This window comes from Daucus carota, chromosome 4, assembly GCF_001625215.2.
Source record: "Daucus carota subsp. sativus chromosome 4, DH1 v3.0, whole genome shotgun sequence".
NCBI lineage: Eukaryota > Viridiplantae > Streptophyta > Magnoliopsida > Apiales > Apiaceae > Daucus > Daucus carota.
Genome location: NC_030384.2, coordinates 41,113,734 through 41,130,461, shown reverse-complemented (window position 1 = coordinate 41,130,461; position 16,728 = coordinate 41,113,734). Strand labels below are relative to the sequence as shown.

The 16,728-nt window shown below is 35.6% G+C and overlaps 2 protein-coding genes across 2 annotated transcripts; both read right to left on the bottom strand.

Annotated features, from left to right (window-relative positions):
- Positions 1 to 16: 16 nt before the first annotated feature.
- Positions 17 to 16,129, bottom strand: LOC108219331 (uncharacterized). The gene is made up of 13 exons (XM_017392718.2): positions 15,869 to 16,129; positions 13,994 to 14,128; positions 13,858 to 13,884; positions 12,495 to 12,582; positions 5,517 to 5,560; positions 5,029 to 5,127; positions 4,110 to 4,167; positions 3,930 to 3,982; positions 3,620 to 3,721; positions 2,540 to 2,605; positions 1,901 to 2,022; positions 1,120 to 1,291; positions 17 to 402 (listed from the first exon to the last, which is right to left on the bottom strand). The coding sequence occupies exons 1-13, from the start codon at positions 15,959 to 15,961 to the stop codon at positions 340 to 342; spliced, it is 1,122 nt and encodes a 373-aa protein (XP_017248207.1). The 5' UTR covers positions 15,962 to 16,129; the 3' UTR covers positions 17 to 339.
- LOC135152094 (uncharacterized) lies at positions 7,159 to 10,551 on the bottom strand. The gene is made up of 2 exons (XM_064091810.1): positions 10,416 to 10,551; positions 7,159 to 10,269 (listed from the first exon to the last, which is right to left on the bottom strand). Exon 2 carries the CDS (start codon positions 10,205 to 10,207, stop codon positions 7,277 to 7,279), a length of 2,931 nt encoding a protein of 976 aa, XP_063947880.1. The 5' UTR covers positions 10,208 to 10,269; positions 10,416 to 10,551; the 3' UTR covers positions 7,159 to 7,276.
- Positions 16,130 to 16,728: the final 599 nt, after the last annotated feature.

Sequence of the window (16,728 nt, the reverse complement as noted above, 5' to 3'; positions counted from 1 at the left end):
TGGACCCAAGCACAGGTAATTCAAATAGCTCACTGTAGTTTCATTTTCCAGGAAGATTACACTAAATAAAATCATAGTTACTGTAAATTCTGAGTTTATCAATGCTCATCACCCATCCTATATATCTACAGTACTTGTCAGTGTAACTATTTGTTTCTTGAACCTTGAATACAACACCAAGTATCATATTGAGGCTCCAAATGAGGAAAATTTTGCAGATTACTACATGCACAAATGTACATTCGGAACATACATACAGTACACCACATGTGAGATGCAAAATTGTGAACTTTCTCAATTGTCCAGTGTCCACCGCCTAAGGCAACAACAGTATACAAGCTAAACTCCTTGAAACGAAAAAGAAAGGATTCTGAAGAGGCCGTCTGGATTATCAGCATGTACCTAAAAAGAAAAATATAATAGAATGTTAGTTAGCCTGTAAATATAGCAGTGCCTGATAATTATTGCTGAACTATATATTAACTTTTATAGTGCATCAAGACTACAAAGGTTAACACATAACAGAGACAGGTCAAGGGACCAGCAGTTAATTTCGTATATATATGACAGCAAGACAATCAATTTGCCTGGGTTATATCAGAACTCCAGAATAATCATAACTATATACACAAGACAGTAAACAGTCATGACATATAGGTATTATAGGAGCGTATTATATTCTGACTGCAGCACCTATAGGGTTACACACATGTCATGAAAAGCAAAGACCATCCACAAGACTAGCATTCGGAAAAAAAAACGCATTCGGAAAAAAAAAATCACAGATCACCTAAGGGTACTTCTTGGCTAGCTTGGAAGTTAAAGTATTTCATAATCTGCTAGAACATAGATGGCTTACACTAAATGAAAAGAACAATTTATATCTTTCTGTAAATATTAATCATTTCCTTTTCCAATTTCTATCTACCTCCACTGATCCAGTCATATAGATCAGTAAGTTACGAGCTTAATAGCTTCTTTGTTTCTTCCGGCTTTATGATGCTATACCAAATTTAGAGAGCACAGAATTTATTCTGACAAATTACAATAATGAAACAAAAATACTACTTTTATTGCAGCACATCTCACAACAAATGTGGCCAATGATTTAAAACATACCCAATGGCCAGCGTCTTCAAGGACGTGCATTTCAACTCCCCCTCCTTCCTCGACAGCTTGATCCTCAGCAGAATGAATTCTCTGAAGATCTTCCAGAGCCCATCTGTGCAAGCTTCGCTCTGCTTTTAGAAAATTTACATGCACACCTCGAGGCACATCTTCCACAATCTTCCTGCACATATTTAAAAGCAAAATAACCACTGCTATAGAAATTTAAATATTGGAGAGTTTCCAATATCAAAAAATTCTGAAAAAACCTTCACTTTGGAGATAAGACTCAAAACAACTAAACTAGAAAAATGCTTCGAGTAAACAGAATCTAATATGAACCTGCAGAGACACAACAATATGTGCCACAGGCATAGTGTCACACCCTTAATTATTTTAATGATGAGAAGACAACCAGAGGTGGACCCAATCAAGGTCAGCGGGGAGTAGCTTGATTTTTAAAAAATTTATAACATATACTGATATACTTCACCTCAGTTCAAGTGTTGCTAGATTATATTTCCCTTTATAAAAATTAGAAGTGAAAACATGAACATGTTCAGAAGTCAAATCCTAGTTCATAATTAGATGTGAAAACGAGTTATGTATAGAACCGATCATTTGTAAACATGTTATTTTCATCTAATGTTTATTTTTTCAAAACCCACCCACCCAAACAGGATGCAGATCCTGAGTCCTCCCCTGCAGACCTCACTTTTCTTGTTATAAGCTTAGCAACTTCTGTAAATAATACCATATCTAAAATTAGTTATTGTCTATAATTCAGATATACCATAAGTTCGTCACTTCATACGATTGATACATCTCCGAAATTCCATCAAGATCAAATGCCCATGAGAAGCCAGGTGATGATGCATTTGGAGGGCCAGTCTGCCGAAGGTTTGTTACCACCCACTGTAAATGAAAGGCATTGAACTAAATGAATGAGATTGAGTACCTTGGGACACATTTACAAGATATAGCAAACATATCTGATATAATTAAACACATCCTAGATTTCAAGCATAAGTGGGAAGAGAACCTCAAAGCATAGATATCATACAAAGTATGAACCAGCAAAGAAGAGATTGGACAGAATAAAAGAAAAAGAACAATATGAACTCTGTCCAGTATTATCCACTTTTTACATCCATCTATTCATTACATATTTACATCACCAGAAGAACTTTTGCGACTTCTTTCTGACACAAGTACTACCTTCCAATTTCACAATTTCATGGAACTTGTTGAAAAAGAAGCAATCCTGCTGTGAACGCAAGTACTCAAAATACATAATGTTGTTCTTCAGTAACAGTCATGGTATCAAATGCATCAATTGAATCTAAAAGTAGACTATTTATACGTGACTTGTGCATGTGCTGGGTACGTTGAAAAAATAATTACTACAAACTCATATCCAGGCTTGATATACCTGTGCCACATCTTTTGAGAACCCTTCATGTACAAGAGCATTTACAACATCCCGTTTCGAAGCGATCTTCCTTGAACAAACAGAAAAAAAAATTACGAATATTGACATCGCCAAATTAGAAAAAGAAGACAACATCCCCAGCAGAATATTAACAGAGCAGTGATGGGAGCCTATGTATGTAAAGGGTAAAATATCAAATGCATCAATCATTGTATCCAAATATATCAAATGAGTCATTCATTGAATCATTGCAAAAGTGACTCGATTTAGTTACTATTTTGAAAATTTGAATCAAGGACACCATCTGTCAGTGACTAAATTTGATACAAAATTCCAACTTTTAAAAAACTAAGTTGATAGAAATTTTCACTTCAATGACTATGTTGACTCACATTCGTAACGAGTGACTAACTTGATACATTGAACCCAACGAGTAATGTATGTGATATTTAACCCTGTAAGTAAATATGTTCTACGACTACTATATTTGATGATTATTCACTTTTTTTTTTCAAGGCACTTGTGTTTAACAATCAACAGCCGGACAAAGATATGAGTGGCAGTGTTAGGCTGTTCATGTATGCATCCACGGGTACGAAGAACAAAAACTGATTTTCCCGTTATTCCTAAGCCATAAGCCATCTTCAAATCTTGTACTAGGTGCCCCGATTTGAAATACCCTCTACAATAGTGCCCTTTGTCAAAACAAAATCGGCAATCAAAAAAGTACATTTTTCATGATAAATGCAGGTTTGCCCTAAAAAAATTGAAAGCAAGGCACAAAAGTGGCTGAGATCTAAACTGAAAAACGCGAAGGATGTGCAACCATCAGAGCAACACCACAAACTTAGACTTGTACATATTCATGCCCAAACTGAAACGGAAGGATCAGCAAAAATCCAGCAAACTGCTACTTCCAAACGATTTTATGGTTGTGCAAACGAATATAGTATATCTCCTTCTGGGTTATAGATTATTTTTGTTAAACAATGTATTATTTCATTCGGAACACACACACACACACACACAAAAACCTTACTAAATTAGTAAGAAGTAAGAAAGATGAGCCACAGAAAATACCTCTTTCGGGAAGGTACTCAGAAAAGAAATTAGTTCGGCAGGGTGGTCATCTCCATCACCACCAGCTCGAACTTGTCCAGGAGTAGCATCTAAAACCCAAACCTACAGAAAAGTAGACCAAATGCTTGAAATATGAAGAGAGAGAAAATACAAGCAATCGCAAATGGAAAAAATTCCTGCTTAATCTTATATAAGACAGACAAGGTTTTATGCATTTGAAACAATTAGTAATCTACTTGATATTTATAATAATATACTTAAGCTAAAAGAGAAAAAGTGTATATAAGTATCTTAGAGTCTAGAAACTCACTCTAACAGGCCGTGCCAGTGGTTTTGCAGCCTGTTCCACCATGCTCAAGGCAACTGCAAAGAATAAGACAATAGAGGATATTGAGCACATACATCGTGACAGACAATGATGCCTATATTTTCATTTCACTTCTGTTCATTCTGAGCAACAATGTTATTTGAGAACATACAAAAAGATCACCTTTTCCACCGAAGCTATGACCCACTACAACCCGAGGTGTTAGTCTAAGCTGCCCAAGCTGCACCAGATTGAACATTAGAATATAAAAAAATTTGTTAATTACATAATTAAATGTCTATGTAATTATGTTATAAACTGAATATCATATGCAGAGGAATAATGACAATACAACTGTCCGTGTTTTTTCTCTGAGAGAGGAACTTGATAAATAGAGCAAGAATTTGAACATGATGGAGATTCCTTGTATTATGAAGGGTACATTTATGTCATAATTCATATAGCTTCTACTAAATGAATTTTGGTATCTACTTGAACACATCTTAAAATAACCATATATATCTAGCACTTGACATTATATAACAAATTGTCATACGAATCTACACTGGGCACATGCCATGAATTTAGTCTTTGTAGATTATAGTCTGCAATACAATATAAGGGTTAACCTGAGCACCACACAAACCCATAGCAGTATGTTAATTCATTAGTCATCTGCAGTAAAGCAATTTCCTTATTTAACATATTTATGGTTTTTTTGTTGATGTAAAATATTGTTCTTTCAGCTCCCCTTGGCTAATCGAATAAATGAACCAAGACAAACTAGCCTAATCTAGTGACAAACATGAGAAATTTGTGTATTATATTCAATTATCAAGTGTACGTGCTTTCTTATTTTGACAAGCTTTCATATTTCTGGGATCAACCCAAGTGTAGCTGTTACCCCTTACTTACGGAAAGTGTAACCTAAAGTACAAAAGTTAAGCAGGGTTTTAATTAAGAAGCTACCACAAACTTCACTTTGTTTAACAGTCGAAACTACGAGTATGAGTAGCGGCTGTAGTGCAAACAATGAGCATGTTCTTTGTATCACTTGGCTAAACAGGAATCAATATTATTGCCAGTAAGCAAAGATGCATACTAGCTTTAAGACATCAAGAGCAGCTGAAGAAACAGTGTTTGGTCCCCTCTTTTTTATCAATGCCGAGTCACCATGGCAGCGCAGGTCAACTAAGAGAAACTGTGCCCAGAAAGAAGATGTATTAGGTTCACAGGCAACAATTGTTACATGAACTTCATACAAATAAAAACAAACAAACAAATATAGAGGGGATATTTGTCTCTGTGTGTGACATGGGGTGAACGGTCATATCTATCAGCATCTCACTCTCGTAAGTGGAAGCCATCTGCCAATTTTGTGTTTGCAAAACTTGAAACACCCAAGGTAATCTTTAAACAATTACATAGGAAATTAAAGGAAACAAGAGTTGTCCATCATGCTACATTGCTACTTGTAGGTGTCAACCATCCTGCTATTTCTTATGGTATTCGACAAAAAGTAAAATAGTCAGGCCAGTCTTGTTTACTATAGGAACTAACATGAAATATGAGCAGTATCAAAATATATACCTGCCAATGAGGAAATTCTTGTGCCAATCTCCGAGCAAAGGTCCCTGTTAAATTTAAGGTGTTAGATATGATCTTTGAGAATATTATTCTTGTAACATATTATATCACAAGAGTGCTTCTATCCTAAAGTGCAAACTCGGTGCAATATAAATATAAATGTCTAAAAAGGAGTCACAAAAACAAAAGCAGATAAGCATCTGCCATTTGTTAAAAAGACTTTACTGCAGACGAACTCCCGCCCACAAAAGAAACAAATTACAAAAGAAAAAATTGAGCTACAAACAACTGTGAACCACCCAACATCACCGCATACCTATATTCAGCATTTTTAATGAAATTAAAATTGAAAACTTATAGATGCTAGTGAATACGGAAGGGAGGGTAAGATCGAAGGAGAGACAAGAGGGTAGTCTGACTCTATTGCTGGGAGAGCATGAAAAGCTACAAGAGGACATTGGTTCTCGAATCTTAAGACAACTAGAAAACTACAACTATTGTATTCTTAACATCAAAAAAACGTGTTATCTATCATATTGTTACAATAATATAGATTTATTTATTTTTAATTAATTATTGTTCTCAGATCCGAATTAAACCATCACCCTAACCGAAACCCGAAAAAACCCGATAGATCGGATTTGGATATTCATTTTAAATATCCGGACCCGGACCCGAACCCGATCCGAACCTAAACATAACGGATTGGATTTGGATCTTATAAAACCTGAACCGATCTGACCTGTTGCCATCCTCAGGTATTACACAACATCAAGAAGATGAATTTTTTTTCCATCGGCCACACCGATTTGTTGTGAAGTCGATGGACAAGAACGTTTGTGATATAATTCTTAGACTTTGAAGAAAAGATTGCAACTCATATATTTTCCCCCGGATTAGATTACAAGATTCTAATTTCTACAAAAGATAGCGTTTCGGTTAAAACATGAGAGATTTTAAACACATGAAAGACCTTAATTTTAATCGCTGACAATATACCCAAGTAACATGAGTGAAATCATCTATAAAGCTAAAAATAATATTTGTACCGTTGATGAGAAATTACACTTGAAATACCCATACACAATATGTACGAGGTCAAAAGCTTTAGTGGTGTGGGATATATGCAATGGAAAAAGAAGAGTTTTGCTTTCACCAAGTTTACAAGATGCATAATCAACGGTATCTTTATTTGAAGCATTTGAAACTTTATTTCCAGGCAAGCTAGATTTAAGTAAGACGCTAAGAACATGGGAATTTGGATGTCTTGCCCGTTTATGCACACTTGATTACTTGATTAGTACATTTAACGCCATTGCAAGAAACATATTTGACACAGGAGACAGTAATGGGAGTAAAGGAAAGAGATGTCCCAATTTAGGCTCCTCGCAAAGATCTTCCCGGACACTTCATGTCATGCCTTCAATGTATGACAAAGCTGTTTTTGTATATTTTTGGTGTTTTCTGAGTTTATGAACTGAAATAGCAGCAAAGCAAGTAACAGAACAGTAGATTATAGCTAGATAGAGATGAATTAGGGCAGAGAGATGTAGAAATGAGAGAGAGAGAGATCAGATCAGGAGAGAGAGACAGAGTTTAGAGAGAGAAAGAGAGGGAAAATCAGTTAGAGAAGAGAGAGAGAAACTTGGAAGAGAAGTTTTGTATTTCATAATATGCATAATACCAGCACACAAGTCTATTTATAGCTAACACAGAATAGAATGACTAAAAGACATTCTTGCCCTGCACTTGTACTTAATATGCTAATACTTCCTATAGGCTTTGCCTGACAATCCTTCCCCCTTAACAGCAGCCATGTCCTCATGGTTATCAACACCTCCACTTGACTCATCCTCAAATCTTCTGGACAATGCATCAGCTACAGTGTTCTCCTTTCCCTTCCTGTACACAATAGTGTAGTCATAGCCTAATAACTTGCTGATCCATTTCTGCTGCAACAGATTACTGATCTTTTGATCAGTCAAGTACTTTAGAGACCAGTGATCAGTCTTAATAGTAAAATGCTTGTCCATTAGGTAGGAAGACCACTTCTTCACTGCTGCTACTAAGGCCATCAATTCCTTTTCATAGGTAGACATTGCTTGTCCTTTTATCCCCAATGCCTTGCTGAAATAAGCTAGTGGTTGGCCCTCTTGAGTCAATACAGCACCTATGCCAGTATTACAAGCATCAGATTCAATGGTGAATTCTTTACTGAAATCTGGTAACCTCAATACAGGAGTACTAGCCATGGCATTCTTGAGAGCCTGAAATGCTTTAGTAGCTTCTTCACTCCAATGAAAGCTATCCTTCTGCAATAAATCTGTCAGAGGCCTGGCTATAGTTCCATAGTGCTGCACAAATTTCCTGTAGTAGCCAGTCAGGCCCAAAAATCCTCTTAATGCTTTTAAGTTCTGAGGCAGAGGCCAGGAGACCATGTCAGCAACCTTAGCTTGATCCACAGCTACCCCTTGTTGTGAAATGACATGTCCTAAGTAAGCTACTTTAGTAGTCATGAAGTCACATTTAGATTGCTTAGCAAATAGAGTGTTTTGCCTCATCAACTGGAAGACCTTCTTTAAGTGTACCAAATGATCTTCCTTGGTCTTAGAGTAGACCAAGATATCATCAAAGAAGACCAGAGTAAAACTCCTCAAGTAAGGCCTGAAAACTTCATTCATTAAGCTCTGAAAGGTGGCAGGGGCATTGGTGAGGCCAAAGGGCATCACAGTGAATTCATAATGCCCCAAATGAGTTCTGAATGCTGTCTTCTCTACATCCCTTTCTTTCATTCTGACTTGGTGGTATCCAGCTCTTAAATCTAGCTTGGTGAAGTACTTAGCTCCATGAAGCTCATCTAGCAACTCTTCAATTAGTGGAATTGGAAACTTGTTCTTTATAGTCATTGAATTGAGCTTCCTGTAGTCAATGCAGAATCTCCAGCTGCCATCCTTCTTCTTTACCAGTAATATAGGAGATGCAAAAGGTGAGCTACTAGGTCTGATTATACCAGATTCTAGCATTTCAGCCACCAGTTTTTCAATCTCATTTTTCTGGTTATAAGAGTTCCTATAAGGCCTTATAGAAAAAGGTTGTGAGCCTTCTTTTAAGTCAATTGAATGCTCTATTTGTCTCTCAGGAGGCAACCCTTCAGGGGCTTTAAAGATGTCACTGTACTCCTCCAATAAATTGTGGAGCTGCTTCTTATTCCCCTCTGAGTTGTTGTTCCCATCATCTGACTGAAGAGAGAGTAGGGATCCTGCTGGCTGGTGAACCACATCCAGAATAAACAAGAGTCCATGTTCTTGCCTCTGACAACTCCTCACAAACTGGTCAGCAGTCATTTGGTGCAGCCTGGGTTTATCAGACCCTTGGTTTCCTTGCAGCACAATCATTTCTTCTCCTTTCTGAAATCTCATCTCTAGTTTCTTGAAATCAAATGTCACAGGACCTAGAGATCCCAGCCAATCTACCCCTAACACCAGGTCATAGCTTCCCATTGGCAAGGTTTTCACAGGGGTATTAAACCTGTATTTGCCAATATTCCAAGAAAATCCTTGACATTCATAATGACTAACCAGCTGATTCCCATTGGCAACCATTACTTTCAGAGGTTTAGTTTTAACCAGCTCACATTTTAGTTGTGCAGCAGTCTTTTCATCTAAAAAACTATGGGTGCTGCCACCATCTACCAGAATAGAGAACTGCTTCTTATTCTTATACCCAGTCAGAGTGATTGTTTGACTCCCTTTAAGGCCCTCAATGGCATGTACAGACACTTCTATCTGTTGCTTCTGAGTCTGTCCCTCCTCAGGAGTGATTGTTTCTACTGTGGTAGCCACCTCATCCTTATTTATTTCTGTGTCTTGCCCTGTACTTGCTTCAAGTACCTCTAGGTTTCCTTGAGCTGCAGCCTGGCTCACAGCCTGGCTCTCCTTAGCTGAGGTTTTTAGTTGGCTACTATTCCCTTGCTGACCCCTTCTGGTCTGTTCTAAATACTTAGCTTTCTTATAAGCTTCTTCTCTAGATTTAGGAGTCAATATCCTGAGAACTTGCTGCACTTCAGCCTGCATTCCCCCAATGAAACTTTCTAAGAAATACTCCTCTGTCAGAGAGGGTATCTTTTCTTTCAGTTGCCCCACCAATCCTTCAAATTCAGTGTAGTATTGCTCCATTGACTTAGTCTGTTTTAGTTTTTTGAACCTTTCCACCAGCCATTCTTGCTTGCCTTTTCCAAATCTCTGAGTAAACTGTTCAGCAAAGTTTTTCCACTCACAAATGGAATTATGAAGGGAGTAGATGTGGTACCAACTCCTGGCAGTTCCTTCCAAATGCATTCCTGCAACTGTCACTTTCTTTCTCTCATTGACTCCAAATACCTCAAAGTACTGATTACAGTCCTGTAACCAGTCTTCCACATCATCACCTTCACTGAACTTAGGGAAAGTGAGCTTAAGATGTTGTAAACCTTGCACATTTCTTGTGCTACCCAGTGTTGCTTGATTCTTAGCTTTATTAACTTTTGTTTTCAGGAATCTCTCCATCAGTTGTCTTGCCACTGCAATACTAGACTCCAGCTTTACAATCTTCTGTTCTAGAGCTTCTTCATCATCTTTAAGCTGTTGCCTGAGTCCTAACACAGCCTTATCAAATTCAGTGTCCACACCTTCATAAACTACCATGTCCTTCATCATGCTTCACAGATAACTTCAGTTTCACTGAATTGTCTCAATTACTTCTCCAACAGCAACACAATCTCCCAAAACACACAAATCTCAACAAACAAGTACTCTAACAGTATATACTAACAAAACTGACTGTAATCTATAAAATCTCAACAGTAAACTCCAAATCAATCAACTGAAATCTCAGATCTAAGAGAGAAGTCACAGAACAGAGTACCTGGATTGTTTTGATCAATTCTACAGATTTACTTATGCGATTACAGTGATTCCACAACCGCTCCAGTCGTTTTGAGTAGCACAGTATGATAGAAGCAGTGGCTGGATCGATTTTGAGAGCTCTGATACCAATTTGTCATGCCTTCAATGTATGACAAAGCTGTTTTTGTATATTTTTGGTGTTTTCTGAGTTTATGAACTGAAATAGCAGCAAAGCAAGTAACAGAACAGTAGATTATAGCTAGATAGAGATGAATTAGGGCAGAGAGATGTAGAAATGAGAGAGAGAGAGATCAGATCAGGAGAGAGAGACAGAGTTTAGAGAGAGAAAGAGAGGGAAAATCAGTTAGAGAAGAGAGAGAGAAACTTGGAAGAGAAGTTTTGTATTTCATAATATGCATAATACCAGCACACAAGTCTATTTATAGCTAACACAGAATAGAATGACTAAAAGACATTCTTGCCCTGCACTTGTACTTAATATGCTAATACTTCCTATAGGCTTTGCCTGACACTTCATCATGTACAAAGCAACCAAATTCTAAAATTAAGCTATAGAATTGTTATCAACAAGCTAACAACGAATATAAGATTAGTACACAACTTTGGACACAAAAACATTATTCAAATAGGTTGAAATATCATTAACAACAGTTATTGGTGAGTTACCATCAGTGGTTTGCTTTTTGAACAAAATTTAGAGGTAATGTGCAGCAGTCATGTGATATGAAGTAGGAGAATCATATTACCAAGGCTTATGAGCAAAATTTTTATTACTTGAGATTCCCCGAGCTAAAAATACTTTTACTGTCATTTGTTAGAATATTTGGAGTAACGGAAGACTTATCAAGATTAGGAGCAATTGAGGATCCAACTAAGGCATTGAATGCGGTTTCAAATTTCGTTGGAGGCCAAATGGGACCATCTTTAATGATATGTCCAGATTTCTTACAATATTTGTAAAACTTCTTACTACAATTAGTAGCAAGAAGTTGGAATCGTTTGCAACTATAGCCCTGAATATTAATTATATCTCGTCCATCTCTATGCTTTCTTTCGGCGGCGTAGGCAACCAAAATAGGAGAAGAAATTTGCGCTTTGTGCTCAATAAAAGTTTATGTCCTAAGGCATAATTCTTCCCGAAGTAGCACTCCCATACGAAAATTCATTTGAGGAACTGGATTCCTATTCATGAGGTTTGACCTGTCTGGTTCAAAATCTCCTCTTGATTTCATTAAATGTTTGTTTGTCTCATGCACACTCTGGACAACTAGTCCTTCAAAAGGTAAACTCTTGTAACACCACCTGTGGATTCACCCCATAAATCCTCAAAAGAAGAAGTTAACTCCTAAATTGGCATGCCCTTTTGACAGAGTTGCATCAACTTGAATTTTAATTGAAAACATTGGGTACTATTGCTTTGGCTGTAAACTTTCTTCAAGTAACCCCACATATCTTTGGCAGTCTTATAAGGCCTGAAATCAAAAGGCGTAGAGAGTTTCATACTTTTGAGAATCCACGTCATAACCTGAGCATCCTTCACGTTCCATTTTTCAAGTTGCTCCTTTTCTTTGGTGCGGGGTGCAAAAATCGTCCCATTAAACCATGATTCTTATCACTTAAACAAAAATCTTATTTTAGTAAAAAAAATCTTTTCAGTTAGACAAATCTCGATTTACAAAAGCCCAAGCACAATAGTTCTTTCTTTTAGATCGAACAAGGAAGTGATCAAATCGCTCAATCGACGTGATTAGTAAGAAGAACTAGGAGATGAATTCCACGAGAGACAGAGTACATAAAAACAACTACAAATTTGAAGCTAGACAGAAAAAGATAGACATGTGGTTGACATATAAAAAAAGATAGGCAAACAAAGGACACGGCAAGCATAATATTATTACGCCAAGGGCAATACATAAAAAATTTAGTCATGGTACAAAAATATTATAGAACAGTCCATCTTTATCCCCTTCCAACTGATACATAAAATTATCTTCAAGTAAAAGAAGATACTTTGGGTACAATTTGCAATCTGTTTGACAATATGAAAGGCAAACCACAGAAATAGGAAAATACTTACCCCAATTCTTCCTGCTACCAAGGATTCCATGCAAAAGAACAGCCGTCGGTGGTTCAATCGCAGACCTGTCAATATAGCTCCACCTTACCTAGCAGCAAAAGTACATGTCTACAGTCACATACCCGGGAATAACAAGTTCAAATTTAGGCAATTTCCAGATTTCAGAATATATTAAATTTGTAGATAATAGCTTATTGAAAATAAACATAATACAAAAAGAGATATTAAAAAGAGCAAAAGAAATGTTTAGAAGAACTTGTAGATAAACAAATATATAGGCTTGGCGAGAACATATCAGCATCTATGATGCACTGTAAGACTGATAAGGTTTCTTTCTAGGGTCTTTAATATTGAAAACATATCAGAATCTACAATGCACTGTAAGACTGTCAGACTGATAAGGTTTCTTTCTAGGGTATTTAATATTCATGTTATTGACTCTCTGAACATACATTCATTCCTGTGAAGCTTAATTTGGTTGTAAGAGAATATCTTTCTTCTTAATCTATCAACTTGATTTATTTTGTCAAGTTAACAATATAATTAAACAGGGTACACTCCCTTGCAAAAGTGCATTATACATCTCTACTATTTGGAAACAGCAAAAACTATGAGACTCCCATTACAAACCAACATTGTTGCAATAGGAACCTTATTAGTAATATAACCTTGTTATCACTTTTTATGGATATTAAACTTTAATAGATATATGCTCTGACGGTCCTTTGATTTGCTTAGGTTCTTACCAATATAAAGAGCCGTGCACCTTTCCCCTAAAACATATTATGGTCTAATAAAGTAATTGCAGATACTAATTTGCATCTGGCCAGTCTGCATCCCTTCCCTTAGTTGTTGATGTCTTTCGTCTAAAGGCAGACACTTCAGAAGTGCTGCGGACCTATGGTTATCACTATCATAAGACCAGGACAGAAGTGTATCGTGTCTATATGATTATCTTTGATACACTAATATGCAACATGTCAGAAAATGATAAACTTTTACAGTTACAAACTTACACTTCTTACACATTTATAGCAACGATTTGCTAGACAGTTCATATTAACAGGGTACTGCTAACAACGTATATTAAGATCAAGAGACTCCCAAAATTGTGCAACTTGATATTTGACATTTTCTGGCATTGAAACAGTATATGACGAGTCATCAAAGGATAGTGAAAGAATCATAATGAATAACATCTTTTCTAAGCCGATCAATCAACATATAAACTACTCATTGAGAACCAATAAGCATATAAGAGCTCTGGTGTATCAAAGTCAACAAAAATTAGGAAAAGAGAACACATTTTAATCTCGAACAAACAATCAATGCTACAGAGAAGACTGATAAAAACTATACTTACAAATGCTCCTTGAACGAGATTATAAGCCTGCAAATGAAAAGGCTAACACATCAGTAATCTCAAAGACAAAAGAAAAAAAGAAACAAGTGTTCTTCTAATGTTAGTTATCTTTACAACATATAATAAGTTTAATTACCAATATATCAGTAGGCTTCAGCACGACTTTCCCAGGTACAAGTTTATCATTCACTAACGAGGCACGGATACTTATACTTGTAGACACCCTCCTCAAAGGAGTACGAACTGCTCGCGATAACTGACGGGCACCATTCTACAACCACATAATTTGTATTATGAAATCAGATCAGATATGTGCAATACAATTTTTAAACAAGTTTCAAATAATTACGTGCAATGTATTCACATCTGTATAAGAGCAAACATAGAAATTATACCACTTATGGCATAGATTCAAAATACACAAACTAATTAGGTGCGATCAGGTTTCTAGCAATCACCTCCACTTAGGATCAATCACAACACAAAAAGGAACTTCTTTTAGTGAAAATTTTAGTTCAAACTTAATCTAATAGTACAAGCCAACTCTAGGCGAGTTGCTAGGTTCGGCTCAGTGTATACACACATATAACATAAATAAATTCTGCATCTAAGCTTGTAAAATCTGGTAGCTAAGAATAATCCTCCCCATACACTATGTAACTCAATTACTCAAGTACTGAGTCAACTTATATGCATTAATTTTATGACCAATTAGAGCAAGTCATGCTACATATGGTTGAAAATTGTTGAATGCATAAAATGCCACCCCAAACCAGTGTCATACTTGAACACAAAGTTGGTTTTATATCTGAAACGAAAAATAGATACTCCATCCATCCCAAATTAGTAGTCACTTTTGAAAAAATTGTGCATATGATGGAATTCTAAAATCAAACATTTTTTCATCTTCACCCACCTTAATTAACTTGATTAATTGAGTATATAACTAATTCCAATTCCAACATCAAACATTTTTTTCATCTTTACCCGGATTAATTACCTTGATTAAATGAGTAACAACCAGTTCCCATACATAATTTGACTAGTGAGCAAATAATATGTGGAAAAAAGTCTATATTTCTCCTCGGGCATTAGCAAGTTAAGGAAATTAGTGGGAGTTTAATCATTAAAATTGTATTCGAAGAGATATTGACAAGCATTGTGGAGATAAAAATCTTCATAATAGACTACTATTATGGGACAGAGGTATATGCAACCAAAGATGAATACTATTCATGACATTCATATTTGCCATTTTGCCACATCATCAAACAAGTACACATGGAAGAAATTACATAACAATAACCAAATATGAATAATTTTTTGTTGCCTTTTGCTAGCATTTGGGCAATATTAGCCGTTTGGCATTCAGCATTGTACTTGCTCTGATTTAGTGTATTTATATAGGCTTCCATCCAAGTGAACCAAGAAACTCATAAAAGGCACAAAGAAACTCATGAAAGCTCTAATTCGGCACTTGTTTTATACAGTGTTCTGTAATATATATGAAATTATAAAAAAATCATCCATATAATACTTTGAAAAAGATATATAATTTTGTACAGGGAATACCACAAATCCACTACTGAAGATTCAAATACAGATCATCATTTATTTACACAAATCATCAATTTTCTTTTTCAGCTAGCACTAACTATCACAGGACAATCTCTCCGTGGAGTGAACAATTCTCTCCAACCTTTAGTAGCAAAGTGAAATCCTAAATCAATATAGAAGCAAGTACTGAAAATTTGAAATGCAAATGCATTATATATAAATTAAATAATTAGTATTTAGTGGTGAAATGAAATGCATTATATATAATAATTATATTTGAGATTGCTAAGAACATATTATCGTCATGGGTTCGAATTTTGCTCAGCTCGATAATTATTAGCAAATGAATACCGCTTAATAGTTTATGTGCTCCTCAAAAGATTAAAAAAAAAAAAAAGAAGAGATTTCTATAGCATCATACTCCACATTTCATAACTGATAATAGCATATATACCTGAAACGAGGCTGAATTATTCATGAATTTAAGTCCGGCGACAGGCTTCTCGCCGGCGTATCGGCACGGCGTCAAGTGCGAAATAGTCGGCATTCAAATGTGTCGACGGAGAAGACAAGAGGCGGAGACACCGAGAAAATGAGGTGCCTGCTGCGCCCAAATTGCTTGGTTTTCCCCCTCTGTCGATCGCTTGTTGTGTTGTTTTTTTATACATCGACTTTGGAGTTGATTGTTATTCACGAAAAAGCTTTGAAGTTGGATGGAAAAATTGTGTTTTCCATACTTCGAATGATGTAAATTTCGCCTGACAAAAAAAATATTACAAAACGCTATTCCTTCGCTCCATTTAAATTTTATATGTTTGAGGGAGACTCGACATTCATTTTTTTTATAATAAATATTTTTTTTTTAGACAAAAATATAATAATTTTTTTATATTATAATATGTAAATATCAAGAAAAATATCAAACATTTATCTGATTTTCTGTATTAAACTTTTGAAAAAAGTTTCTTTTTTTAAAAAAAAAATGTGAAATTTTTTTAGTAGTTGTAAAATAAACTTTTCAGAATAGGATGGTTTGGCTCAAAAACTCATTCTACCTAAAATAGGTGTCCTTGATATTATGTTTTTCAGAAAAAATTGCTTTTCAACTTTTTCACGAATTTATAATACATTTCGCTATCAAATATAACAAAAAAACATAATTTTTATATTATAACATGTAAATATCAAAAAAAATATCAAATAATTTTCTGATTTTTACAACTAACACTTCTTTTACAAATTTAATTTTTAACGTATAAAATTTTTGAAAAACACATTCAAACATGCCCTAAAATTTTAAAGAGATCCTTAAGT

Bases quoted from the DNA above. Each gene is read 5' to 3' on its own strand.
- LOC135152094 (XM_064091810.1), bottom strand. From the start codon at position 10,207: ATGATGAAGGACATGGTAGTTTATGAAGGTGTGGACACTGAATTTGAT.
- LOC108219331 (XM_017392718.2), bottom strand. From the start codon at position 15,961: ATGCCGACTATTTCGCACTTGACGCCGTGCCGATACGCCGGCGAGAAG. The intron at 3,983-4,109 runs GTGATCTTTTTG...TATTCTTTGCAG, and splicing joins TCATAGCTTCGGTGGAAAAG to TTGCCTTGAGCATGGTGGAA. The intron at 1,292-1,900 runs GTATATCTGAAT...AAATATGTGCAG, and splicing joins TATGAAGTGACGAACTTATG to GAAGATTGTGGAAGATGTGC.